At 44.8% G+C, this 27,955-nt stretch overlaps 1 protein-coding gene across 1 annotated transcript; it reads right to left on the bottom strand.

The window, feature by feature from the left end:
• Positions 1-68: 68 nt before the first annotated feature.
• On the bottom strand, positions 69-22,232 carry TNFSF15 (TNF superfamily member 15). The gene is made up of 4 exons (XM_075055344.1): positions 21,820-22,232; positions 15,035-15,086; positions 14,373-14,420; positions 69-8,399 (listed from the first exon to the last, which is right to left on the bottom strand). The coding sequence occupies exons 1-4, from the start codon at positions 22,015-22,017 to the stop codon at positions 7,972-7,974; spliced, it is 726 nt and encodes a 241-aa protein (XP_074911445.1). The 5' UTR covers positions 22,018-22,232; the 3' UTR covers positions 69-7,971.
• Between the last annotated feature and the right edge of the window lie 5,723 nt (positions 22,233-27,955).

A 27,955-nucleotide genomic window follows, 5' to 3' on the forward strand; every position in this document is an offset into this window, starting at 1 on the left:
CCCTTCCCACCTGTAAATATGAGCACTTGGTGGGTGCTTATTAGAATAAAGAAAGACTCAGGAATAAATATGAATCAAATGAAATGCTTTTATTTTTTCATTTAAGACACAAAGCACGTTGTAATGAACTATTCATAAACTTCATTGTCAGAAGGTGTCAAAGCTATTTTCTAAAAGAAATAGCTGCTAACAAAAGAGATCTAAACTTTATACCATGATTTTTACAATTTCTCTTACATAAAATTAAGACATCTATATGTACAGTACCAATAAATATGCAGCAAACACTTTCAGTGCCTTTTTGTCATTTTAATATAAAACTCCACAATCAATGAAAGAACATATCTTGATCTGTGCAAGAATGAGAGCATCTGGAAAGCTGGTTTAGCTCGTAATTCAGCAAAACCCCCAAACGCTCCTGACTTATGGTGCTTAATAAGCCAGGTTATAGCTTCTCAGGCAATGTCTTTCATGCTTTTCCAAAGGATTTAGCAATTGTACTTATAAGGCAAAATGAATTTGGAGCTGTGACTGTTGACAAACTTGGCTCCTGTTTTTGCATTTTTGAAGAGAATCGTACCTAGCTTTGGCACCAGGTCCCAAAAAGTGTCCTCATTTCCTTTGAGAACCTGTATGACAGATGCTGAGTGTGTTAGAAAACACATCCCTTATTCAGCTGCCTGTCCATGAGCTGAAATTTTTATAGCATAGGACCTTCCTGTGAGTGCAGACCACTTCCACTTCATCTCAGCTTATGCTCCATCCTGCGAGACGCTAAGGAGACAAAGTCTCCATGCCCTGCCAGAGTGAACTCAAAGCTCTTCCCCAAAGCTGGACATATTAACTGTGACATTGAACTTGTCCCCAGCTTGGAAAAGGAGTCTTCATTCAAAAACAAAGCTGGCAAGTAGCAGATCCAGCTGTGGTTGGGCATCTTGGCCAACAGATGAGGGTGGGGACTGTTAAACTTTCATGGGTAGTGTCCTACTCTGCAGGATGAATTTCACAGAGTAACAACTTCATTGTATGAAAGTGGTGTTCTCCGTTCCCTCAAGATTCACATCCACGTATATATTTGTTAACACTAAACCCTATGGGTATTATGCCCAGGCAGTAGCTGCGTGGATTTATCCAGCTGTCTGAGAAAGTGAGTGCAATGCAGTTATCACTTTCACTGAGTGCTGCTGTCATCTTACTTGCATTTAGCTAGAAAAACACTATATACATGCCTCTGCAGCCCTGGGAGAGAAGCACCTCCATTATCCCCATCTTCCCTAGCATGTGCAGCCTTTCAGAAATGTGCATCTCTTCCCCCCCCACCTTGCTAGAGAGGAAACCTAGAAATTTATTGAGAATAGACACCTTCTGTATGATTAAAGGTAGGCAAAATGAAGCACAATGCTCGCAGGTAGGGACTGTATATGCCAGTGTATTTAGACCACAAAGAAGATGTTAACTCAAGCTATTACCCTATATGTGCAAAGCATGGAGTAAAATGGCAATAAAAGAAGTGAATTCTGCTTGGCTCAAGTTAAAACAGATAATAATAATATTATAATTCGCTCTTGCTATTCTTGTAAACATGAGGTAGCTATTGGATTAAAAAAAAAAAAAACAACAACCAAAACATCTTTTTGGTGTTACAGGAGAAAGCAGTCTGATTAGTACTGTAATTAACTCTTGGCTGTTCTACAGAGGCTGCTAACAAAGTATCTTGGGTATTTGCAAGTGGATGGAAACCAGGGTAAACATATGTCCTCCATCAGAGTTTTCAAGTGAAAACCTTCCTTAAGCCAGAGCATAGATCCCCTAGCCAGAAACCTCTTCTGAAGGAATTTAAATACAATACTCTGAGTTCAAGCCAGGAAAACAAAAGAAATTTTGGAAATACAAAATAATATGCCCAATGGGAGAATGTTTCTCAATTCTGCTAGTGGAAAGAAAGAATTTGCATTCTTGACAGCAGAGGAATTGAAAATAACACCACCCAGGGTAAGAAATACATATCCAGTAGATGCTGGTATTATGCTGAAAGTGTAAGGACAGCAAAGCTCAAGCTAGAACATGGCTAAGGGTGCCCAGAGCTCTGCTGCATTCAAACAAGACTTTGACCGTCATCTGGCCGAAATTTCCTAGCAAGGTTGTGCCTAGCAGCCAGGAGCTGAGCAATTGTAAACATTCAATTCCCAAGCTGCCAAGGTGTTCTTAGGTATGGTTGTAGCCAGGGCAAACCTGGCTTTTTGGCCAGGTGGTGATACCGTGGTTCCCGTCTCCCTTGGGTGCTCAGTGGGGACTATCAGTCCCTGACTCAGCAGGCTGCAAGTACAGCTATGATGCAGTTTCTGATGAACACTGCTTTTCCGTAGGACTTGCTTTTTCAAAATAGACTAAGAAATAACAAAAAGAGGGAACCAGCTGGTCCTTACTCTGCAAAGGGGAAAAGGGACTGAGAAAGAAAATCTGCTCCACCTTTATGGTTTTGCCTTTTGAAATGCAAGTCTCTATAAGCCCTCAGGGGAAAGTCTGAATCCGAGCTCACTCTGGTGAGGGACCTCTAACCGTGCATAAAATAACAATCATTCACATGTTAACACACAACAAAATAGGTTACTTGTACATCAGCATTATCTGGCTGTATTAGCTGATCGCTCTTAAGCATGCTATTTGGTTAGTGTTTTTGGAAGGGGACCAGGATCAGAAGTTGTCACATTAGTTAACTTGCATTTTTATTACTATAAAACTTGGAAACAAGAAGCTAAGTCAGTTCTTCTGGTAAAGACACACATCAGTACTGAAGCACAAGACAATATACAATCACTTCTATAAAATTCCTTACAATAGCAAAATGCTATACTGGTGTCTAATACCCAGATTTGGGCAAAAATTCTTCACATTTTCTGATTCTTCTAAAGAATGAATTTTCTCCTCATTTCTCATCTGAAATGATGGGCCACTCAGGAGATTAATAAAACAAAGCACAGTGTGGTCAGTTATACCTTACAGAGGTGAAAAATGAGATTCCTTCAAAATTCTGAAATATCCGTGTTGAAAATCACAAGTGAATACTTTAATCCATTCCAGTCTGTGCTGCAGTTCAGCATAGCCTGGTAGTGTCCCTTAGTACCAGGGTTCTGCTTATCCTGATATCCACTGAACTGTTATGTCCAAAATCATCTCAGCAGCATCCTTTTCATCATTTGGGTTATGTTTTGCTAAGGAAGGAACATGACCTTCAGCTTTTCACCTCTAGACCCCAATCCTGCCAACATACATGTGCTGGAGATGTTCCATGTAAGTGCTCCTTGATTTGGAGGGTTGCTCCTATAATGATGTAGTTGAGGGTAAACACAGATAAAACATTTTATCTGCTTTTAGTCTGAGAAATGTAGATTTTACTTCTCCCATACACCAAATAAGAAAACTGAGCTTGCTTTTACAAAAATACCCATTTAGCCACATGCTCAGGACTAAGTACACCACAAGTATATGTTGGTAAGATTGGAGCTGTGATCCTTATAGTTTGATTTAAATTACTTCTGCATTTATATGGAGTTAATGCTTATTTACCAATACTTAGCTTTTTAGGGGAAAGGAAGCAGTAGGTAAGTGAATCTTTTTAGGAATTTGGGTACTATTTAGTGTTAGTTTTTTGAGGATCAAAGAGATTAGAGAATAAGAACTAAAATATTTTTATCAGACTTCATATTAAAAAAATAATAATCTGTTAAATAATAATCTGTTACTTTTTCTTTCAATGGCTTTGTTCTGAAAAGTGCTTTTTTTTTTTTTTTTTTTTTCCCATAAGAAATGTAAGGGTCAAAACCTGAGATCATGTATTTTTAACTCATTTAGCATGAGCTGCCTATTTTACCCTTTTTCTCAAGCTTGGATTTTTTCTTATAATTGTTTTAGTTTCACATCCACCCAAACCAAAACATATTTTCAGTTTGAACATAGACTGAAAGGTCACTTGTTCACATGACCAGATTTCATCATCTTCTCATTCAACTGAAAAATGCTGATACATATGCATTTTCACATCTCCAGAAATTATTTACATTAAAGAAAATTTTCTAATTCAATAAACACAAATTTCTGAGAACACCTCTGTCCTTATTTAGCTCTGGAAAAATCGGAGAATCCACAGCTTGGGTTCAGTCTGTTTGAGATATTTCCCTTTAAGCTTGACCTCTCTCTCGCTTAAGTGGGTTTACTCTGACTTCATGCCGTTGACTTTTGTGGAGGAATATCTGATATACAACAGGGTCAGAATCAGTCCCTGCAAACTTACTATATTTGGTGGTCACTGTTACAGAAACATTAGCACTGAGAGGGGGAAAAAAGGGAGAAAGAGAGAATTTCCACTAGGGTAGATGTGTGGATTAATATGCTTGCACCACTTTAAAACAAGTAATGCCAGATATATTTCTTTGTCATATGTCACTAGCACTTTATGTGCTAGTTCGCTAAATGTGCTAGAAGCTGGTGTGTGTAATGGGGTGCAAAAGCTTGCTTCAACTGGACTAAAATAAATACTTTTGTGCCATGGATCAAGAGAGTCACACCTGTAATGGAGCTGCAGCAGGAAATGTTTTGCTTGTCAAATTTATCGTTAGTGCACAGTGGACACAAATTATGTGCCTTGTGGTAGAGAAGGCTCATTATTGCTAATGGGCTTCCTAGAACTTCTATGAAATATACACAAATATATATGTATGTCTACATATATATATCCCATAGAAGGCTCTCCTATTGTATGCCAAACACTGCATTCACCACTCTTCTCCCTCAGACCTCATATTTACCATCATTCAGCACACCAGACATTAAGTGATGATGATTTTAGATACAGTTTTTATGAAAATCTGCTATACAAGCCTATCAATCAGGATTGTGTTATGGCCTCGAAAGAATGCTACATCATGTCATTTGTAGAAATGAAGAGCTTTCTGAACTTCTGTAACTGTCTCAGAACAGCTAGAATTTGCACTCAATTTTCTCCACAGATAAACCAAATTCATCCTATATAACACTTCACAGAAGCATTCCTACCTAGTTGCTGAGAATCACCTGTCCTGGACAGGTGACTTTTAAGTCTTCCCTTTATACGATTTACCATGTTGTTTCACGTGCTAGTCACCTAAAGTGCTTTACGTGGTGGTCTGCAAGAGCTGGAAATTTCATCTTTTCATGAGTTCAGTTCCTATTTTGGGCACACAACTAAGGGATCAGAAGCTCAGAAGAACTTAGCATGGGATGTTGAGAGAACACTTTAGAAAATCTAAGATATGGGAAGTCTTAGGGTTTCTCAGAGAATAACCTTGTCTTGAACTGCCAAGAGTGAGATTTCACCAGATTTTACCGTGCTGTGGGGGGGTTCTGAGCAGTAAGAACAGCACTGCCAAGGAACTGAATGACCAGACACCCTTTCTGAGAAGTAATGAGGCCAGGTCGCCTGTGCTGGGTGCTGAACGCATACATGGGGAATAACTGCTCCTGTCTCAGCCAGTTTCAGCTTAAAAGAAAAGGCTGAACAAGTGGATGAAACATAGGAGAAAGGACTTAAAGACGGAAGTGAATCTAGCTAATAAAGACATTGAAGGATGTTTTGGGCAAGAGTGTTTGCACTTTCTAGCAGGATCATTACCTTTAGTTTCTGCCATCCTAACCTATTTTCAGATGTCAAGTTTTCTCTGTGCACTGGGGTGATTGGCAGGAAGGTGCTTGTGGGAGAAAGGGATCAAGAGGACAGTTGAGATGTGGATGTGGGGAAAATGAAGGACAAGTCAAAGAAAGGATGGGAAGCCAAACTGTCATGAGGTTTTGATGCAGGGACATTGTCAACGTCTCCCAGATGTTGTTGTAGAGTGTTGTATAGTGGACCAACACCCAATGACTAGACTCAAGGAGAATCTGGAAGCAAGACAGACACCTGCTGAGGAAAGAAGGCCAGAGCAAGAGAACAATCTCCTAGCTTTTGCGATGTGTTTAATGCTGTCTCAGTGTGGATAAAACAGTGAAGGACTGAGACCTACTATGGGACCCAGGCACTGCAGAAGAGGGAAGGATGGTCAAAAAGCCTTCTTTTCTGAGGTGATTTACTACATAAAAGACCTGCTAGGTTTAAGAGGTATAGTCATGCTGTCAGCATGAAGACACCAAGCCATGAAGAGGCAGAGATCCTGGTGTTGCCTGGATCTTCCACCTCCTACTCTGCTCCTCTCCTCCCTTTACCCCCAATCTGCCTTGGCCTTCCTCTACGCTCTACGCTTCAGCTGTGCTACTGACTTTTCCATGTTAGTTCAAACAGATCTTTATATAGAAATAAATTGTCTCCTGCTAGGAATAGGCTCTCTGTGGACAAAGCAGCCCGGTCTCACTGCTGGTTGGGCTGCAATATCACACACTGTCTTTTGTAGTTGGACTGTCTCCACCAGAGAACTTCTCTGCCCATTTGAGCTCTTCAGCTACAACCCTCTGTCCCAGTGCTACGTATTCCCCAACCTCAGTACCTCCCTGACACTAACAGTGTGCTTTTGGGCCCCACCATGGCTTTGAGTGGAAACGTTAACTAGGCAATCAAGCTTTGCTGTCACTTCTGGCCAAGAAGTGGAAAATAGAGGAAATCCAATGAGGTGAGGCAGGAAAGAGTTGCAGAGAGTGAAGCCTGGTTGTTGCAGAATGGCTGGATGGTAGGTGCTCAGGTGTGAGACCTCCTGGTAGTTAAGAGTGTGAAGTGCAAATCGAGAACATGACTTGAGTCATTGTCAGTGATGTATTTATTGTGGGAGGAGAAGGAAAGCTGCGGAATTTCCCTGAGAGACAGTAAGGTCAATGAAAATAGCGAAGTGCAACATGGGAAGCTAAACATTCCTGAGCTCCGCACCTGGTCGTGGCATGGCAAGATTGTGTCTTTGGATCTTTTGACCTTGTGTAGGGACTACTGCTTGCCAGCCTTCACCAAGGGAAAGGCTGGGGAGTCCCTTGTGGTTGGGGGACCGCTGCAGCATTGGCAATGGATGCAAGGGGGAGCACCAAGACAGTGATTTCTTTAGTTGTGCTTGCTTTGCATTAAACATAATGGAAAGCAAAACATTGCAGAGGTTTTCTCTCAAAATTTTAGTGGTTGATTTAAATTGTGGAAAATTTTGCTGCATGTCTCTCTCTGCCTTGTCTTTTCTGTTTTCCTAATGTTACGACCTAGGGGGGAGATTCCACTTTCATGCTGAAACAGAAAGTGTTTGTGTGTGTTCCCTAGAAATTCTACATAAAGTTTTGAGGCTGTATATTGACTTAAAGAGCTGTAAGCAATTTCTTGGGGGAAAAAAAGTTTCAGGTAGCTTCTACAAAACACAAGATATAATTTTAATCTATTTTACAGGAAAGTTGGAAGGGGTTAGTTAAGCAGTTAATGATTAATCTGAGCTTTATGTTAGTGCAAAGTACTGAGCAAATCTATTTGTAAGGAAATGATGAAAAGTAATTACCTTTTAGAACTGAGAATCTGAAGAAGGGTCATGCAAAACTATACTGGAAGCACTGGAGGAAGTTCAGAACACTTTTTTGGGTTGAGGAAATTGTACATTGGAGGAGGAATTAGTGATGTAGCTTAGCTGCAATATTCAAGATCAATATTCCTACCCACAGGTATAAACTGTTCCTCCCTAGATTACAAAATTTTAAAGAGCTCTCAGTTTTTACTTTCAAAAATATATTTTTGTCTCCAGTCTGACCTTAATTCTTCTGGTTTGATTTTTTTTTTTTTTTAGGGGGGGGTGTGTTCAATTCAGCCTGTGGCTTCAGCTTTCCCTACCCCTTAATTTAAGGCTGTAGGGAGCTGCAGGGGGGTGACAGTACAGAAGAAGGATAACAGCACAGAGATTGAACCCTGATGCATGCCCACAAAGCCAAGGTCCTGCAAGGTCACACCAGGGCCCTGAAGGGAAGCCCCCACCAGCTGCTGCCAGGGACCTACAGTAAAAAGGCACCAAAGAAGGTTTTGTGCTCCTTAGTGTAATCCACCAGCTTGATGTCACTAACGTTGACCATTAGCTTGTCTCCCACTTCTAAGGAGACCACGGCGCCCAGATATATCGGCTGGAACCAGCTGTTTCCCTTTTCACTGAGGGTCTTGGTGCCAGTCAGCAGCTGGGTGGGCTCAGGGTAACTGTCAGTGACTTTGGTGATGATCTCAGTGACAGAATTTGTTTTACTGTATGTTTCAATGGGCCCTCGGAAAGTGACCTGAGCATAGACATAGTAGTCCCCAGACACAGGTATCACCAGTGCGTTGCTGGAATAACTCAGGTTGTTCTTGGTAAAAGCCAAGCCTCGCTTGTCTTCCCACTGCAGGATGGGCAGATGGTTTCCCATGGTGTCAGCGAGATCTTGTCTCTTCACTGTGGGAGGAAGAGAGAGGGAGAAGAGATGGGTTAGTTTGCTACAGCTGGGGATATGTTGCTGAACATAATGTGAGTTCTCTACTCCTAAGGGCAAGCAATTTAAACAGGGTAATCAAAATGCTAGGACAGAAATGTTCTTATTTTACAGTTCAAAAACGGAGGTGAATTGGCTGCAGGCCAACTGTCCAGTGATATTTTTAAAGGGTGTCCATAGCGTGTCCAGATCTGAGCAATCAGGAGTGAAAGCCCAGGATGTTTTTGGAAGACCTTGGCCAGCGCAGGCTGCCCGAAGGGGTATGCTGTGACTGGATGGCCTTGTTGTGGGCCAGATCCCAAATGATGAGACTGTCCTTCCTAAAGACTGAGTCTCATGGCACTGTGGAGCAATACAGATGGTTTTACCCTGCAGGTCTGGGGTGCTATCTTACCTATTTACAGAGTAAAAACCTTGTCCTGAAGTGAAACCAGTGCTGGGACAGTATACACATGTGTACCATGCCTGTACCTGATGGTTCAGGACAGTAATAATACTAAAGCATCATTTTCTTCAGCAGCAATGGATTGCAGTTAGGTTTCTTAGACAGACACTATCGTGCTTGCAAAAGTTTCACAATGATCAGCATGATCTATCACCAAGAACTGAGACACCTGAACTTCTCTTCCTGCCAGGTTGCTTCTGAAGGATGTTACGGTTTGTCAGCCCCTGTGTCAAGCTTTTCTTCCTGAGTGTTCACAATGAAAGCTTTTGCTGTAGAATTGCTTTTGGCTTACCAGTGTCATTTGATTCTACCAAAACCTCAAAAGACCCCACTATGCTTCAGGAGGCCCAATTCCAAAGCAACACGTTGTATTTAAAACCATTTTTCTCTCTCTCTCTCAGTTTTTGGTTGGTTTTTTTTGTTTGTTTGTTGGTTTTTTTTTAATATAAATGCTTTGCTAGAACAAAACGGTAAGCTTGGTGTTAGCCTCCACTTTCCTCCAGACTTTTTCCCAGTCTTGTGGTTAACTGATTACAAGCAGAGCTCTAATCCAGACCCCAACATCAGTCTGATCCAAGCTAAGGATGATCCCCAGGCTGCAGAGGTCTCAGGGGAAGGCTCGGGGAACTGTTGCCCTGCTCTCTTCGCCTCTCCTCCACCATTTTAATTTCTCTCACACACACACACCAGCCAGGAGAATAAGCCCTAGCACTTACTCATTTTTATGCAAGGAAGCAAAATGTTTCTCTGTTCTTTACTGACTGCCACATAAAATTGTTCTGGTAGAACAGCAGCTGAGGCAGTGAAAAGGAAGTGGATAAATACCATTAAGATTCTGTCAGGTATTAAAATGAACCTGGAAAGTTCATGCTAAATGCTGAGAAAGATTGAGGCGACTGATTTCCAGGAAAGTAGACCTTTTTCATGAGCTTGAGTTAATTAAAGTTGATTTTGATTCAGTATTTGGGGAAGGGCTGTGTGTGCATGGGCAGGGAGGCAAATGGAATGCAGGTAAAGGAAAGCTTTGAAATTCTCTTGGCAATAACCATTAGGTCTATCCTGGGTGAAATAAGATTCAGAAAAACTAATGTGCTCAGCTCCCAGTGGCATCCGTTTCCCTCTCTTTTCTAGCAATAAATAATCCGTAAGGAGACAAGAAGGTGTTAGGAATGCAATTTCTTGCATATTCTCTGAGTAGCACAACAAAATAACAGGGTTTTTTTCAGCCTGCCTGTCAGTGCTGCTTGAAGTATCAAATCTTTCTGATCTTTCTCCAGGAGGCAAAGTACATGAGGAGAGTATTTCTGTGTGGGAGAACAGTAGACAGGGATTGTGATAGCAAGCCAAGCTAAATTATAGAAGTATTATGAAGACTACGAGGCTTAGAGCCAACGGAGCTTTGCCTGATACAGAGAGAGAGGGATAAAAGAAAATTAAAGTACTCATGGTCTGCCTTCATCCTCGTCTACCTCTCAGGTGTCTAGGGATTGGCCTTAGTCCTGGCAAAAACTAAAGTAGCATTTGGGTCACTCTAAGGCTTACAAGAGCTTGGAGTAATACCTCTCAGAGATCAGCTGGTAGCAGATGAAATCTTATTTGAGATGGGAAGGATCAGAAAAGATCAGAATATTTCCAGGAAATGTCCTGGGCTCTTTTCCATCTTGGAAAATTGGGGGGAAAATTGAAGAGAAGCTGCATGTGAAATATTTCTTTCTGTGTAGAATGACGCATTTAAAATGTCAAGGACACTCAATTCTTAAATGTTTTTTGTAACCAACAGGCATCTCAAGTGAAGTACATGATTTCATAACTTCTAGAATTAGGCAACTCCAAGTTTTACAGCTATAATGTCCCTTTTAGGATAAAGCTCACTCTATTAATGGTCTCTATTTTCAACTTAACTAATTTTCCCCATGCTTTCAATACTGGTCAAGAGGAAAAAATGCATGTTCAAGTGCCTTTGAATACAGTACGGCTCCTTTTCTAGCAGCATTTGTACTTTGTATTTGTCATTTATTTATTTCATAAATACATGGAGCTCTACTTCCTGCAAATATACCTATTATGCTGTCCTGGTTTCGGCTGGGATAGCGTTAATTTTCTTCCTAGTAGCTGGTACAGTGCTATGTTTTGGATTTGGTATGAGAAGAATGTTGATAACACACTGATGTTTTCAGTTGTTGCTAAGTAATGTTTAGTCTAAAGTCAAGGATTTTTCAGCTCCTCATGCCCAGACAGCGAGAAGGCTGGAGAGGCACAAGAAGTTGGGAGGGGACACAGCCAGGACAGCTGACCCAAAGTGGCCAAAGGGGTATTTCATACCATGGGACGTCATGCCCAGTATATAAACTGGCAGGAGTTGCCCTTGGGGGGGTAGCTTGGGAACTACTGGGCATCAGTTGGTGAGTGGTGAGCAATTCTATTGTGCATTACTTGTTTTGTATATTCCAAGCCTTTTATTACTCTTATTGTCATTTTATTATTGTCGTTATTATCATTATTAGTTTCTTCCTTTCTGTTCTACTAAACTGTTACAATCTCAACCCAAGAGTTTTACCCTTTTTTTTTCCCAATTCTCTCCCTCATCCCACTGGGTGGGGGGGAGTGAGTGAGTGGCTGTGTGGTACTTAGTTGCTGGCTGGGGTTAAACTGTGACATATGCTAACTCTTGAAGTAAATAAAATCTGCTTTTAATAAAGGATTCATTGCTACCGTTCCTTCAACTTTTGCATCCAATATAAATTTTCGGCATCCCTTACATGTGAAATTACTTCTCCTTTCCCAAAATCTCTTTTGGTTTAGTCCCTTGCTGGAGAATCCCTGTTGCTTGGCAGTTTTGGGGTACATTTTGTGGCATATTGCTGAACTTGTGGGGCTTCTACAACTCTTAGCCCTCACCAGTGTGAGAGCCTGATACTGAACACTGTACTTGGATGCCAGACTCCTGGTCTCAGCAAGTGAGTAGAGCCTGAGTCTCCTGTTGTAGTAAAGCCCTTGTCCAGCATGCACTGTGGGGTCCCGTGGCTGCAGGGTCTCTGTTTCTCAAGAATGTGCCCTGGGAGTTTAATAACTTCCAACAATCAAGTGGAACCAGAAAGTGATGTTCTACCCAGATTTAGTGGGGGGCTTAGGTACCATTGCAGCACGATAAGTGCGAGCCAGCTATTTGATGGGGTTTCTGCAACATAGTTCATCCAGCCGTGTCGCAGGCTGGTGACAAGAAGGAATAGGCATTGGTCTGCATCTTGACCCAAAGTGCAACCAAATACCTCAAAGAGGGGATGATGGCCTGGTGCAGTCAGCACCAAATATACATTAGTGCACAGGAGAGACTGGGGATGGAGAAAAGTCCTAGCTAGGTATTCCCATGGATTGTCCCATTCTTCACTAGCTTTAGCCACCCTGAGAGAGGAGATCTTGATGCCAGTTTGGATAAGTTCAAAATGCTCACTATATGTTAAAAAGGCCAAGAGCAGGTGGAAAATTCATCATAAAGGAACAGGGACCAAAACATCGAGTCATTCTGCTACTGCTAATTCAGTGGTGCATTCCCGTGAAAGTACTGTGGCTAGTTATTCCTCTTGCTCCTCTGCTCTCACCTTCAGAGTATATGTGCCTAAAACTAGAAAAAGACAGAGAGAATAGAGATCTGGAAGAGATTTCCTACAAGTGCGAGTTTGTAGTCTACCAACTTCACTTTGAAAAAGGTACCTGAAGTGGGGGAATGTAACAAAGATCTGAGGAGTAATTATTCCTCTTTCACTTTCTATGCACAAGTCATGGTTTGTGAGAAGACCAGGCTGGCAGTCAAGAAATTATTATGCAGCAAGTTTAAAATAACAGGAAATATTTTCTGACTGTGATGTACTGTTAAGCTTGGGAATTCCTTGCCACAGGGTACAGCACCAAAAATATGCTTGGGCTAAAAAAAGGTCAAAGGTAAGTTCATGGAAATTAGGTTCCCTGATGGCTACATAGCACAGCAGCCTGGGTGTAGCCTTTTTGCACAGATAAGGAGCAGTAAAGTCCCCTTAGCTTTTTCCTCTTCATCCTCCTTGCTATGGCCAGCAGTGACTGGCCCAAACCAGCAGGTTGAAGAGGATGGGCACCATCCCAGGGAGACTGCCCAGGAATGACAGCAAAGAAATTTTTGCAAATGGGAGGCCTGAGGAAATTTGAAGAAAACTGTTGGGTGCTTCCCTGTGGCAAATGGACTTTTGTGCAAACCAGGGAAGTTCCCATTAGCAGAGCTGTGTTTTGGCTGCTCTTCTGAGTCAGCTGCACTGGGAGCCTCTGGGTCTCTCTGCCATGGGAGGATTCAGGGGAAACAGAGAGACTTACGCTAGCAGATGTGGTTATTTTGCTCTTGCAAACTTGCACTTAAGCAAATACGTGATTTTGAACAAGGACAGGTCAGTTTTGGAGCTCTAGCAACCTGTGTGCAAAAGGGGATGGGACCAAGGATGTGCATTCAGAAGGAGCATGTGGATTAGGGAAAGCAAACTAGGCTGGGAAAGAAATCAGCCCTGAATAACCCTGTAGGTGAATTTGCATGAAGCATCATGCCACTTGCATGCTTCAAGTTACTAAAGTGCTCCCCTGGGACAACACACAGGGTGTTGGGGAAGCCTCTGCAGTGAGCTGCATTTTTGAGAGGTATAAATTGCCTTAGGTCAGAGCAGCTGGAGAGCCTTTCAGCACTCAGCTCCATCCACATGGAAACCAGCCATGAACTTTTTCCTTTTCTCTGGTAATACCTCAATTTTCCAGGTGGTTAGAGTTGGCGAGGATGGGGCAAGGCTCAGGACAGTGTCCTTGGTGTGATGACAGTTACAACTTAAGGCTGAGGTGGTCAGATGGTGGCCTTGCAAATGCTGGCAGCCCCTCAGAAATGTATGGCAGCCCACCCTGCAACAGTGCTTTGCGATAGCACCCTCCAAACACAAGATAAGGGCTTGGAGGGGTTCAGCTGGACATAACTCTTCCCTTGCTTTCTCCAATGTGAGTCAGAGGTGATCTCAGTAAAAACAGGAGGCTATTTGATTGCAAGTCAGAACTTGCAGAAAAATAAGGGCTCTAAAACTGGTCTTATTTGACATGATTTTGCTCCAAAACTGGTAGTTTTCCCAACTCACTGCTCTGTGAGGGCTCACTTGGGCTCTTTCCACTGCCTTTTCTAGGGGATTCAGCAGATCACTAAGATACCAGGCACCTATTTAAGTTTGGTTACAAGAGCTGCTCATTCAATGAAATAAATGGCTTGGAAAAGTGGCAAGAAGAAAAGTTTCTGTCAACTACCTCCTTTGCGGGCCCTTTTCTACAAACACAGGCTGCAGTAAATCTGTTGTGGTCAACAAGGCAAAGCTGTGATTATTTTCCCCATGTTTCCTGCAACACCTGATCCTATCAGGCCCACAGAAACCAAGATTATTGCACCACGACATCTGCTGTAATACCTGTGGGAAATGCTTCATTTTTGAACAAGCATTACCTGTCAGGTGCGCTCTTGGCTTTTCTGTACTGGAAAGTGTATCTGTACCTGAGGGGGAAAAAGAAAAAACAATGTGTAAGGGTGTTTGCTATTCAAGTCAATGAGATGTGAGTGGTGATCAATGCCACTGAGGAAACATGTCCAGCCCCTTTCCATTTCTGCATATGTTTGAGTTGGGAGTTATTCACTGTGATTGTTTATTGACACCAGTGAGGTAATAAAATCCCTTTGCAAATGACTGAGCTTGTCAGGCCTGCTGCGGTGTCGACAGGACACATCATGGCTATGTCTTAAATTGCTGGAGGGTGAACAGAAGGGAGGTGTGGTGTGCATGGGCTCCAGAATCCATGCTTTTGCATGTTCAGGGAGTTATACCGATCTCAGAGAGCTGCTGGGGAGGTCTGTGCCTGCACTAGAAGGAGCGAGCTTCTAGCCCTGGGGCTAGAAATGCTCGCACTTTTGCTACGGCCCCAGTCGTCTCCCTGCATCTTGTTGCCCAGGTTTGCCTCTGTCTGCCCTGGCTCAGCTGGCTTGGGAAAGATTTGGGTGGTGAGAGTGGAGGGCAGGTGGGGAGGCATCTGCCAGCAGCGTGCTGTGGCAGTGATTGCAAAATCTCAGTAAACAAAGGTGTTTGGGATGGGGGAAAGGACTGGCAAACTTACCAGCAGTTACTGCCCGTTGCTTCAGAAAGCGAGAGTCCCTCTCTTCTGTGACCTGCAGGAGAGATTTGCAAGTGGTAAGCTCTGGGCTCCAGGGGGTACACTACCTCCACACAGGGTCTGGTTTGCATTATCCCAGAAAATGGAATATGCCACAGTAATATTATCAACCTCAGCTAGAGCTTTTACATAAAAGGACAAGCCCTGACAGGGCTTTGCTTCATTGCAAGAGTTTTCTGCTGTTTGTTTGAAACAGCCTGCATCTCAGAAAAGGTGCCAGGGACAGAACCTGGGATCCTGTGGTGGTGGTTGCGTTAAACTCCAGTATTGTTCAGAGGCTGGACAAGCCCTTGGCATAACTCGGGGAGGACTGGCGGAGTGGCCAGTGTGAATTAGCCTTTGATAACCCTCCTTTGTGGCGGTACCTCTATCCAGCACCTCTGCTGCTTGGAGATGCTCCTGTCCCTCAGTCTGTGCAGAGCAAACAGAGCAAGCAGAGTGACGCGAGTGATTCTTCCCTGTCTCAAGACTCAGCAGGTCTGAGCCTTTGCAGGCGCTCAATGAATCCATAATGCCAGCAAAAAGGCTAACTGACGTGTATCAGCTACAGAACTGCTGTTCCACCTGCTTTTCTTTCTGCATCTGTGTTATTTCAGACTGTTAGTCTGTTGCTTAGGTCTGTCTTGAATGTCGGGTTGCCTCGTTGGAAGATGGAAAGGAGCTGAGCAGGTCAGAGTGCTGCTGGCAGAGGGTGAGCTCTGTGGCTCGCTAACACTCCACCAAGGGAAGGCAGGGTGATTCACGTTTGCTTACCCTTATGTTTTGTTCTAGAGCCGAACAGCAGCACGCTCATAACACATCCCTGTGCCAACATGCATTGCATGGCAGCAGGGCATGGCCCTGGGCCACACCAAGTGGTTCTCACATTTAGGTTGAGCAGTTCAAAGGGAAGCTGCTGTCTGCCTGCCACACGCCTACCAGGGCTGGTCCTTCTGACTCACGCTTGGGCATGGCCGGTGGCTTCTCGCCAGGTGCCAGTCCTCTTACAGCAGCCTGCAAAGCAGCGTGGGTCCTACCTGGAGGATGCTGCGGGATGCTGACTCTGGATCCAGCCTCCCTGGGGTGTGAGGAGCATCCCTTATGCTTTCCCCAGGGCACCAGCCAGCTCAGGGTGGACTATCACAGCTGTCAGGAACCCCTATCATGCAATGTTTGTCAGGAGCATGCTGGTGCGGTATGGTGTGTTTTATGGACAGCTACAATAAATACATTGAATAAACTGCCGCTGATCAGCTTGCAGCTAAGGATTTGATGCACACTGCTTAATAAACAGGCTGAAATAGTATTAGCACGTAGATGCTGAAGCTATCTCCTGGTGGCTGTGTCTCACAAATACTCACTTCAAATACTGCAGGAGAAGTAGAAAATAGATACTTTATATTGGCCTAGGGAAGGAGAGTGTTTGGGGGAGAAGAGTCAGGCTGCCTGGGTTTGGGGACTGCTAGCTACTCCAGTAAGCCCAAAGATGTTTTAATGTTTTACTAGCAGTAAACATCCATGTGCTCCTGCAGAAAACCTGATTTCTAAAATAGTGGCTCCAGTGTGATGGAAAAAAAATGGAGAAGGAAAACTGCAAGGAAGTCTCTCTTTTTTTTTTTTTCTCCCTTCCCCACCTGTATACACATATATAGCTCAGCCATAGCAGTCTGCTGCTCTGCAGGAAATGTCATCTAGAAGAGACAGTGGTGCGAAAGCTCAGTATGTGGCTGACAGAGAGAAATGGTGTTGCGCTGTCAATGAGATATCTGGGCCTTTCATTATGACTAATGACTTTCTCCAAGGTACCATCTGCTTGCTGTGGTGTCTAAGCATGACTATACTTTTTGACATGACAGAGTCATAGCCAGGTGACTTTGTCCTTCCCCCGGTGGGAAGCACAAATAGGTGTGGAGGATTTCCCTCAAACACTCCCCTTGCTTTTGGCCAGACGTATATGCATGTGAGTATGTTCTACACCATTATTTATGTGACACTTCCTACATATTTATCAAGTGACATATTTTCTAATGAAGCTAAGTACTGCAATGAGCTACAAATCAATCACAAACCTACATTTAATCATGTAACTTCTGTGGCACTGTTTACATATTTAAAGCCTAACTTCTGCTGAACTACTTCATATAAACTCAGATATTGCAATACAGAGGTGATGGGAAAGAGGGAAAGAGATCAAGAAGAATTCTGCTTCTTTATAAAAAATAACAAAATGACTTTGACTAAAAACTGGGAAGAAGCTTTTTATGTAACCTCAATTTACTTGTTTCCAAAGAAGGCCAGATGGAAACTCCAGGTGCAGGAGCTGCATTCATAGATGCTAAAGGACAACGTGGCGTGGTAGATAGAGCAGGGTGCTGCTAGATGTGAAATCATTCTGTTGCTTGGCAAAGGTAAGAGATCTTTTTTTCCCATAACTGTGCTGTTTGATAAGGATACAAATCTAAACCTTCCATAGAAAATATTTTAGTAATAGTCAATGCTACATAATGGCCAGTTATTAGTAATATTTGTCCTAAATAGGCACAGATGTTGTACATTGACGGTGTAGATGAGGTGGCGAGGGAGAGCTGAGCAGCATGAGACAATAGAGAGACCATTTACACAATTAGTGTTCTTCTCTCTTTTCCTTTCATGCTTAGCTGTGATTCTGAAAAGTTCACAGCATGGCTTCAACTTTCCCTTTGGTTACAGTGGAGAGACTGTAACCAGCACTGAGTCATGTTGAAAATCCCACCTTACAGCTGACTTGCAGACAAATGACGTCTCAGACACCCAGCTCTAATTACCCTGAATACTGCAGTATGCAAAACACTTCTATTTTGTTTTGATAACAAGAATGTTCAACTGCATTTATATCCATATATTGCTAAAGCCAAGAAGAAGGGCTGAACATCCCCGTCACATGCTTTGCCTCTTGCACCTCCAGGAAGGGCCAGGGATATGTGATAAAGAACTGCATAGGAAAAGCAGCCTGGCACTGCAGGCAGAGAGACTAATGAGCAAAATATCCCCAGCACCTCCATCCACTCCATCTTTAGCACAAGACACTATTTTATGGGCAGGGTCTCTGCAGGTCATACACGGTTCACACACCTACAATTTTGCTAGCTCCAGAGATGCTGCATGGCCTGGACTGGGCATTTTTGGTAGAGGCCTGTCCTGCACCAGTAAAAACTGGCCTCCAGGGGAGTCTTTTGGCTGGACTATAGTGCCCAGTGTAAGCACGTACCCAGGGCATGTGCTCACTAGCTTCTTTGCCCATGAGGACTATATGCATCAAGCAGCAATGGCCAGTCAGGACTTTTACTGCTGCTGGCTTTTGGAAAGGGAATCCCACACATGTGGACCTCAGTGCTTCTCCCCAGGCATTTCTCCTTCCCTACAGATGGGGAAGCCATTTCAGGGTCTCTTTCCCATTTGGGCAGGCCATTAGGGCTTCTGGCTCTGTATGTCTGCATGTTCTGGCAGTCCTTATCTGAGCTTTGTTGCTAGCTTTCTGGCTTCATCCTTTCACACAGGATCCAGGTGGAGCAGCTAGGACTTTAAAGTTCCTCCTGTACTGCAGCAGCTCCCTTTTCCATTGCAAGGCTGACATGGCACACAGGTTCGCGTGCAATCCTTTGGACAGGTTTTGGAATTTCCCTTGTGCTGCTTGTGGTCCTGCCATGCCAAGGATGCCATGAAAATAAGCCCAAGTACCAACATCTCCAGGCCACAGGACTTGACGATCTGCTGTATTGGGCTAGCTGAGCGGGTTGCTAAGGTAGCCAGAGATGCTGTCCTGGCTGCTGTGCCATTTCCTTGCTAGATTTGCAAACTCAGAGAGAAACTTGGCTTCTTTTGGGGAATGATGCACAGCAGTCCTGGCCCCTCCTCTGGAAGGGCACCACTAGAGCCTTTTATATTTCCTGCTAAGAACACAAGCCATGTGTTACTGCTTAAAGAACCCTATTTCCTCACCTCACACTGTCTTGAAGCACAAAAGAAAGTGATTTCTATTTCCAAAAGGGAAGCAGGGTAGTGAGCCTGGAAGGCGTCCAGGGAAACCATCACCAGACTTGAATTATTCGTGCAAGATGTTATACCATGACAGACAACCAGTGGCTCACACATGTTGCTGTAATGACATAACTTGCCCTGCTTTCTCCTGAAAGGGGCATTTCTAGAGGAAGAGGTGAGTTTGTATCCCTTCAGAGGCAGAATGTGACACTATGTGCACCCACACAGAAGCAGAGATGAATAAACTGCCTCACCCCGCAGGCAAATCAAAGAGGCACACCCCTGTTGCGCAAACCTTCCCCGTCTCCCCTTCTCCTCCTCCTTGCTCCAGGAAGGACGGGTTCAGGAATTTACTACATCTGCCTCACCTGCTCAGCTGTCAAGTCCCTCCCTCCTCCCAGGACTGTCCCCAATGCACGAGAAGCTGATAATCTGGCAAGTGTGGGCTGAGCTTTGGTCCTGAGGCAACGAAAGGACTCCTCCCACGGGCTCGCTGCTGCAAGGGTCAGCAAGCGAATACGCATCTGGTGCAAACTTGGGTCTGCCCACTTGCTCCCAGTATGCCCAGGGCATTCATGCCCCAAAACCAGTGCCACAGAGAACTCTGGCACACACGTCTGGTCCCAGCCTAGTCCTCCTGGTTTGGGCTATCAATGGGATACGAGCACACGAGGAAGGCATCGTTTAGCAATTCAGTTCTAACACTTCAAATGCAGAAGGAAATGCAAAAAGACATTTTCTCCGAGAGCCGTTATGCCCAGAAACGTTCCTACGGACTGAAACAGCCTACGGCCATGCCGAGCTGCAGGGCTGAGCGCCTGTGTCTAGCCTGTGACATGGCTCTGGGGAATTAGCAGCAAGTTACACAGGCAGACAGAACCACCCATCTGCACTCTGTTGCTGGATAACCTTGGCGATACAGTTAGTCACCAGCAGAGTGAATGAAAAAATCAGAAAATGCAGGATCCAGTTGAACTGTAGCTGGCCGCTCCACCCACTGAGCTTGGCACGAAGGCAGCGGGCAGCCGGCCAGCCCGATGATTTTTCTCTTCCTCACTGAGACTTGCAGAGGCTGTAACTCATCTGATCACCTCATTACATCATTGTGGGAATACTACACGCTAATAATTCAGTGCGTATGCATGGAAATACACACTAGCATAGCCCAGGCTATTGAAAATCTAATGGTTTACATTGAGCTTTTTCTCTTAAGAAGCCAAACCCACTCACAAAAATACTTTTCTCCTCTAACTCTGCCAACAGGGTCAAGAGCCAGGAACACATTACTCCAATCAAACAGGCTAACATTATTATTTCACTCTAAGCTCATTTCAAGAACTGAACTGTTCTGCTCTGTACAACCTCACAGGACGCAAAAAAAAGAGCAATGCAGCTGAGACTGTCCAAAGAGCCTCTTCACCCCGTGCGCATCCACTCTAGCTGGCCTAAATAGCAGTAACAGGGTCAGCACAGTAACATGCACTTTCACGTGTGCAAGAAATTGGCAGATTTAACAGCCTGAGGTACCGCGCAGGGCTGCTGCACCTTTTCAGCAGTGCACAAAGGTATAAGCTGATAACGCTGAAGATGCTGCACCCAGAAGCTGGCATTGCTTAGGCGCGAGACACCGGCTGTGCAGACTTGAGGTCAAACAGGGGCTAGCACGTCTCTGTGCAGCCAAAAGCGTGCCCATGTGCAGCCATGGGTACAGCTGTCACACTCTCTAAACATCCATAGACTAAATGTGTGGCGGGTTAGAAATCTGCCTTCGAGGCCACTTACTAACACTGCTTTCCTTTGCTGTTCCTAAGTGAGCATAATACAAGCAGGCTAATTAGTTGGGGAATTTCATATCTGAAGCTAAAAATTAAAACCTTAAATCTTCAGACCTATATGCATATATGCATCCTTCTAGCATGGGGCAGTCCTGTTGAGTTCATAGTCTAGAGTGGAAATATAGGCACTTGTTTGCAGTCTGGCACAAGAAGGAGTGGGGCGTCACAGAAGAGCATTAGAAGCAGCCACACCAGCAAGCTTGTCTTTCTAGGAGAAAGTGAGTTTAGCTGTCTGTCAAAGGAGAAGAGCTGAGAAGATCCCTGGATCCAGAGAAAGTTTTGATGGGGAGTAAAAAAAGGGATGTGAAATTTAGGGTCAGACTCCTTAATTGTCTCAAATCATATCTTTGCAGGAGTTTGCATTAATAATATATGAGAGCTGTAGCTGTCTGCCCAGTGGTGGATAATAGGCACTGACCCACTGACATCAACAGCACGGTCAGCAGATGTTTGCTGAAATAGGACACTGGCAAGGGAAGTCTCAGAGTTAACCCGAAAGAAGGGCAGAAAATGAGCCATAGTGCCAAAATATGGGTGAAATCAGTGGAGAGACACTGATTCTTGATTTCCATCAAGTAGCAATTTTTCTTAAGCATTTCCTGCGGCATGTCAATAAAAGTTTCAAAGTTGTGCATGGTACTGTGACCTTAGTGAAATGAAAACAAGAGGAACAGAAACGGTTAGTTAAAAAGACCAAACAATAATAAGATTTATCCCAGGCAGATTTGCACTGCGTAATGGAGAAGGAATGCAACAGCGAGTTTCTCACGTTCCCTTAAACATGAGAAATTCAGAAAGAGAAGAAAAGAACCAAACAAATCCAGCCCTGGAGACGCGGGACGCGGCACTCTCCTCCTCGCAGCGTGGCAGGACAGAAATTGGCCGTCAGCCTCTTACCTGGCCGTTGCAGGAGCTGGGGGCTCTGAGGTTTCCAACCAACAGGTAGGCAGTGGGCAGCGCCAGGACCAGCACGGAGAGCAGGCAGAGCAGCACCGCGCACCGTATCCTTCTCAAATCCTCCCTGAGGTGCATCCTGGAGGCTTGGTTGGTCCTGAGAGCCGTCTCCTCCAGGGTTATCTCGGCCACGCGGTCCATGCTGGCACCCGGTATGCGAGCTGCTGCCGTTCCTGGATGGGAACTGGGAACGGCAAAATCTCTTCTGGCGTCTGCCCTGCATGGAGACCCCCATTAAATAAGAGCTGCCCCGAGTGTGGGAAGGCACCGACACACACACACCCTCCCTCCCAAGGAATGCACCGCCTACAATAGAAACCTAGCTTAGGGAAAGAGAGCACCGCGGCTCCCCGAGCTCCCCGAGGTGCCTACTGCTTGCCTCTGTCTGGCTTTTTTCCCCCCTCGCTGTGCAGAAGGAAGCTAGGAAAGTCCCAGTGGGTGGAACCAGGATAAACCCTGCTGCTGGGCTGGATAAGCTTGAAAGGTTTTCCGCGTGGTAAAGGGAACATGAAACCAATGGGAGTGAAAGTGAGAAGCAGGGGGAGAGCAAGAGCGAGCGGCAGAGACAAACGGACAATGTGCAGCGTCCCGGCGCCCAGCGGCTTCAACGCAGCCCTGGGAGAAAAGGGAAGAGTCTTTAGGGAAGGCGAGGGTATCGTAAATGACCCCAAGAAGAGGTCTGTTTCTCTGAAATGTTGCTTCATTCCTACGTTTTAGCAGAATTTGCAGCGGGCTGCAGGTTGCTCAATGTACCTTTTGCACCAAACAGTCCAGGGTCAGGCCTAAAATAGAGTGTTTAGCTGCCGTGGGGTTCTTCTTCTCCAGACTCACCTTAATTGTGCTTTCACAGGAGCATGTTATCATTACTTGGAAAAGCTGTGACTTTATTGCACTTGCTAAAAATTTATGTCACCTTACTTTATTGATAGCTGCTCTCTCTGATTAAAAGGGTCTGCTGCCTATTGGCAACCTCAGGAGCTGCTCAGCAACTGATTTAGGAGAAACAAGCTCAGACAGCGTCTGATGGGGCTCCCTTCTCCTGGGGAAGGCTAGCTGCATGCTTTGCTCCCTGCCACACAGCAGCAGCCTACCCTCCATCCACTGGCCTTGGTGGGGTTTAGGAAGAGCTTGGCAGGAGCCGTCAGTGGAGATGTTGCCATGTAGATTTATCCAGATTGTTGAAATTGGAATTTTTTTTCCTGGGAAAACATTGTTCTCATCAAAACTGAAACTGTCTTTGATTTATACATGCACACACACTGATGTGCAGAAACTTCTTTTTCCCTGGGTAAAGAAACAGGATAGAAGCTTACTTATTTTTTAGTGAGAGAGCAACAAGGTTTGGTTTTCCCCACCTCCCCATGAAAAAACATTTCAGATTTTTGTTATTACAAAATAATACCAAAGAATGAAAAATATTTTGTCATGTCTCAGTCTGTCTACAACCCCACCCGACCTAATAAAAATTCAGCCGGCTTTTATCACTTGCACTTCAATAACGCTGCTAGAAATCTTCTTATTGCAATAGTCCAGTGCACCTCTTGATATGCTAGAAAGCTAAAAGTCATGCTTTGAGCAGAATGTATAATTTAGCAAGGATGACTGAAGCTGTCAGCAACAGGGAAGGGGATCCTTGCCAGCAGACTGGACAGGGAATAGGCCAGGGAAAGAGAAAATGTGAAGGAGAAAGCAATAGTGAAACCCAGTATGGGTTAGGGAGATGGGACAAGAGAGCTGGTAAAGCACCAAAGGATATGTGCTCTAATCCGAGCCAAGCCACATAATTCCTCTGTGACCTTAGGCTAGTGACTGACTTTGTTTCCTTCTTTAATTCATTGCTTGTTTTCATTTAGGCTGTTAAACCTTGAGGACAAGGACTACTCTGTTTTTACAGCACCCAGAACTGATTTCAGGGCAGGCGTGGCTCTATTTATCATAAATTTTAAAAAGAGAATGGGTGGGAAGGTGCTGCTAAGTTCAGTAGAAAGAAAACTCATTTTTCTGTGGAAGTGCTGTGTAGACATGTGATTTGATTTTTTTATTCCCTGGGGTCCCAGTTGCTTATTCTAGGGCAGAGTACTGGAAAACTAACACTAATATTTTGGCCATGAGTGTCAAAGTTAATTTTCTCTTCATTGTGAGTGCCACAAAATGCTTAATATATATTAAAAGCATGTTCCTTACAAGCAGACAGCCACAGATATCCCCAATCTGTAAGCCAGCAAACCCTCTGGAGTTTGTTTTTGTTTTCTAAGCAATTCCAGTGGACTCAGTTCTGAGTTAAAACAGCTTGTAAGAGCTTTTATTGGCCTGACACTTCTTGCAGTGGTGTGTGACCTGCAAACCACCGGCTGGAAGAGGATGCGTAGCCACAGCCCTGGAGAGCGAGGGCTGGGCTCTTAAGATGAGACAGGAACAGGTTCATGCTCTGCACCTGGCTCATGAAGCAAAGCTGAGAATTTGTTCTTAAAAAAACAAGAAAGGAGGGAGAAACTTCTTTTTCTTGTCCAGAGCACAAGTGTGGCTGGCACACAGCATGCCTTTTATTTGCCAGGAGGTCATTCGCCCAAGACGGCTCCACGAGGCAGCTTCAGAGCAGCCAGAACAAACCCAGGTCTGCAGATGTCAGCTGTGCTGCACTGTGGACCTGGAGCCTTTCCCGGCCACCCGCTGGCTGCAGAAGAGGGAATGGGGACCTTTGGTGACCACGATGGTCTTCTCTTTCCCGTGAACGGAGCTGGGCTGGTGCAGGCAGAATGCGGACAGGGGCAGTCCTGCTTGGCCATCCGTCATGGCAATCTTCAAATTTCTCCTGCTGGTCCCTCTTTGACACCAGCTGAGCTCTCAGCCCTGACTGTTGGGTGAATTCTCCTGCTCATCTCAGATGTGTTCCAGCCTGTGATCCTTGACTAGTTTCTACTGATCAGAGGAATCTGCAGGGGTTACCAATCCAGCTCACCTCTGTTGTTTAACAGGCTTTAAAGAGGGCAGATGTTTTACTGTAGAGTTACACGTAAGGGACATATAAATGTTTTAAAGAGAAGAAAAAGCATGAAAGGATTTAGGCATCCAAAGAAACAGCCTGTCACTGGGGTATGCCACCTCTGTGCTGCTGAGTTTTCTCTTCCTCCTATAGTGCTTTTTGTCCTTTCTGCATGCTTGTGCATGACATGTATGAGGGCATTTTGTCTGAGGACAGGTAAGCTAAATCATATATATATAGTGAGGATAAAGTAGTATACACAAGGATGGTATTACAGGTATTTCTGTCTTTAGCACGGAAGATACTTAGCATATTGCATCTTTATTCATTCTTTGTCTACCTCGGGTAATGGCTGTGTTGTTAGTTTTTAAGCTTGCAGTGAGTATGGAGAAAGAGTAATTGAGCATTCAAAGACCATTTCACACATTTTCTAAGGGTTTTCAAAGTGCTTTTTGTTCACTGTGTTCAGAATGGTTAATGTTTTATCTGCACCATTTCCAGCTGAATTCTGCGAGATTCCTCTTAGAAAGACAAATCACAGAGCATCCTTCAGCTGGGAGGAGAGGAGGAATCAGCTGGTGATACTTGCTTCTCTTGATCTTGCCATATCCTTCCTATTCAGTGTTTTGCTAGGTCGTCTGGAGTCTCCCACCAGAGACATCCTGTACAGAAACGCAGCATGGATAGACTCTACCTGGTGCTGAGCACTCCCCGCACCGGTCATGAATTCCCGGGTTGGTATTTCATCCTTCCCTTTTGCTGTGGCTGTTGGCACGTACTCAGTGGTGGTTCCCCGTTGTGCTTTGCTGTGGCTGGCCTGCACCCTCCAGCGCTCGGCTCACTGCAGCTGAGCATTGGGGCTGCATGGGGAGCAATGGGCAGTGCCTGCTTCTGCCAGCTCGTGGCCTGGGCCAGGCAAGGGGAATAGTGAAAGCAGGGAGTGCTAGTGGTGCAGAAATTTCTACTACACTAAGGTCAACCCATGGACATCCAATAAATTTAAGCCCTGCTGCTTGCAATTGCGGAGGACAGTAGGACTGGAGGGAAGGCAGAAGGATGAGGGTTCATCTTAGCATGACCAGCACCGCTTTAGAAGAGGAATTGTGTCCTCCCTTGTGCACAAGGTTGTGTGAGGATTTTGCCATAATCATGGCCAGGTATGGACATGTGTCAGGAGGGGTTTTCAGGTCAGTCATTATTCTTACACAACTCCTGACCACCAATAAGCAGAAGCAGGACATAGCTGAGCACTATGTGGAAATGTTACCCTGTTAGACTGAGTTTGTCACCAGACAGGAGATGGGGACCAGCTCCTTGAGCTGCCCCTTGCTAGGGGATGACATGTGACGGGAAGGAGTGGGAGGGTGCAGGATGGTTCCCCACCTCCAGCCGCCGTGTCCCTGCCACGACCTCCCACCTCTTTGCTGCTGCAATCCTCCTTCTGCCCTACGGTGCACGTCCTGTAAGCACATTTCCCTCCCACGCACGCTAAGTGAGACGATCAGCTGGGCGGTACTCCTGTGGTGTCAGAAGCCGTGGGAAGGTCATGGCCCAAGGGGATGCTGCTCCTGTATCCTTGGCTCCAGCACATGGCTGTGGAGGAAGCAGGGGCTGAGGGATTGGAGCTGCACCATGCCAGGGACCCCATGAGACTCTTTCAGGGCAAATCCTGGTCTATCCCTTTGTGTGTGCTGTGGCAAACCACAGTGCTTGTCAGCATGATGTAGGCAACCTGGAATTTCTTGAATTTAAAGTGGATGCACTGGGCACCACATTTGTTGTCGTGATGAACTGCTTCACCTTCTACTGCTGCTGCCAGGAGATTTTTTCCCAGCAGCAAGACCCCAGGTGAGACACAGACAGACCAGAGCTTTGGTCTCTTCTGGTGCGCAAGTAACCTTTCTTCACCCCTCTGCCTTTACTACAAGGAGAGAAAGGCAAATAATACAGAGAATGCTTTGTGCTGTACCAGACTTCCTGTATTGAGTGCACTGGGGCAAAGTTGGATGGCATAAGTGGAGTGTAAGGACACAAGGTCTCCTAGAATAACTTAGATGCAATGTATTGAGCAAAGAGACCAAAATCCAGCATGGTCCCTGTGGGACATAGACCCTGGAAGAACTCATCCTCTGTTCTGTGGACAGATTTCTCACCAGGGAGACTATTTGGTTTGCCCAAGACTGGAGCACAGGAGGGACTAACATGTGCAGCTTTTAGATGACTGAGGGATAAGACTGTGGCATGACACAGGGAAGAACCAATGCAACAAGGGAAGAGCACCTTAGTCTTCAAGAGACCAGGAGCACTTTAGTCTCTCTCTTCAAATCTCTCTTGAAGCCAGAAGAGGTCAGGTACAGGGCGCCCTAGGTCTCATCTAGGAGAACTCTCTGCATTTGACCAAGGTCTTTTGCTTCCAGCATGTACTTAGGAGTTGTTGCAGCTCAGCAACACAAGGTGGTTTATTCACATGGAAGTTAATTTCTGGTGATCTGAAACCATTTCACTGTCTTCGTGCCTTCCTAGGCATAACACTCTCTGCTTTTCCTTATACTTTTTCTCCCAATGAGTTTCCCAGGGTCAGAAAATAGTCAGAGATAAGGAGGAAAGTTCATGATAAAAAAAAGACCAGTCCAAAACATTGTTCTGTCAACCAAAAAGATCATTTACCATTTACATTCGCAATAGCTAAGGCCCAACTGATTACAGAGCTGAGAAAAGTATTCTTAGCCAAACTCCAGGCAAGGTTTTCAAAAAGATACTGTGGGGAAGATGCTCTACTTCTGACCACATGGGTACAGGTAAGTTGAAATCAGTCAGTGAAACCAGTGCACAGCAGTTGAGGGTGGACTTCCCCACTGTTGTTCGGGTGAGATTCATGCACGTACCTGTGCATGAGTGCGAGGTCTGAACCCTGTTCCTCATTCATGAGGTTGTTTAGGGAGCAGACAGTATCAGCCGGAAATAATATAATCGTCAGCTGTATAAGGTTTTTCTCCTGGACTGACTACAAGATAGATTTACAGATACACTGCTCATTCCCGTCTGTTGCTGGAGTGGCATCTTACTCAGGTTTTGCAAGAATGCATTTGTATTGTC

Source organism: Buteo buteo, chromosome 23, assembly GCF_964188355.1.
Source record: "Buteo buteo chromosome 23, bButBut1.hap1.1, whole genome shotgun sequence".
Classification (NCBI taxonomy): Eukaryota; Metazoa; Chordata; class Aves; order Accipitriformes; family Accipitridae; genus Buteo; species Buteo buteo.

Bases quoted from the DNA above. Each gene is read 5' to 3' on its own strand.
- TNFSF15 (XM_075055344.1), bottom strand. From the start codon at position 22,017: ATGGACCGCGTGGCCGAGATAACCCTGGAGGAGACGGCTCTCAGGACC. The intron at 15,087-21,819 runs GTAAGAGGCTGA...TCTCTCCTGCAG, and splicing joins CCAGCTCCTGCAACGGCCAG to GTCACAGAAGAGAGGGACTC. The intron at 14,421-15,034 runs GTAAGTTTGCCA...TTTCCCCCTCAG, and splicing joins GCAACGGGCAGTAACTGCTG to GTACAGATACACTTTCCAGT.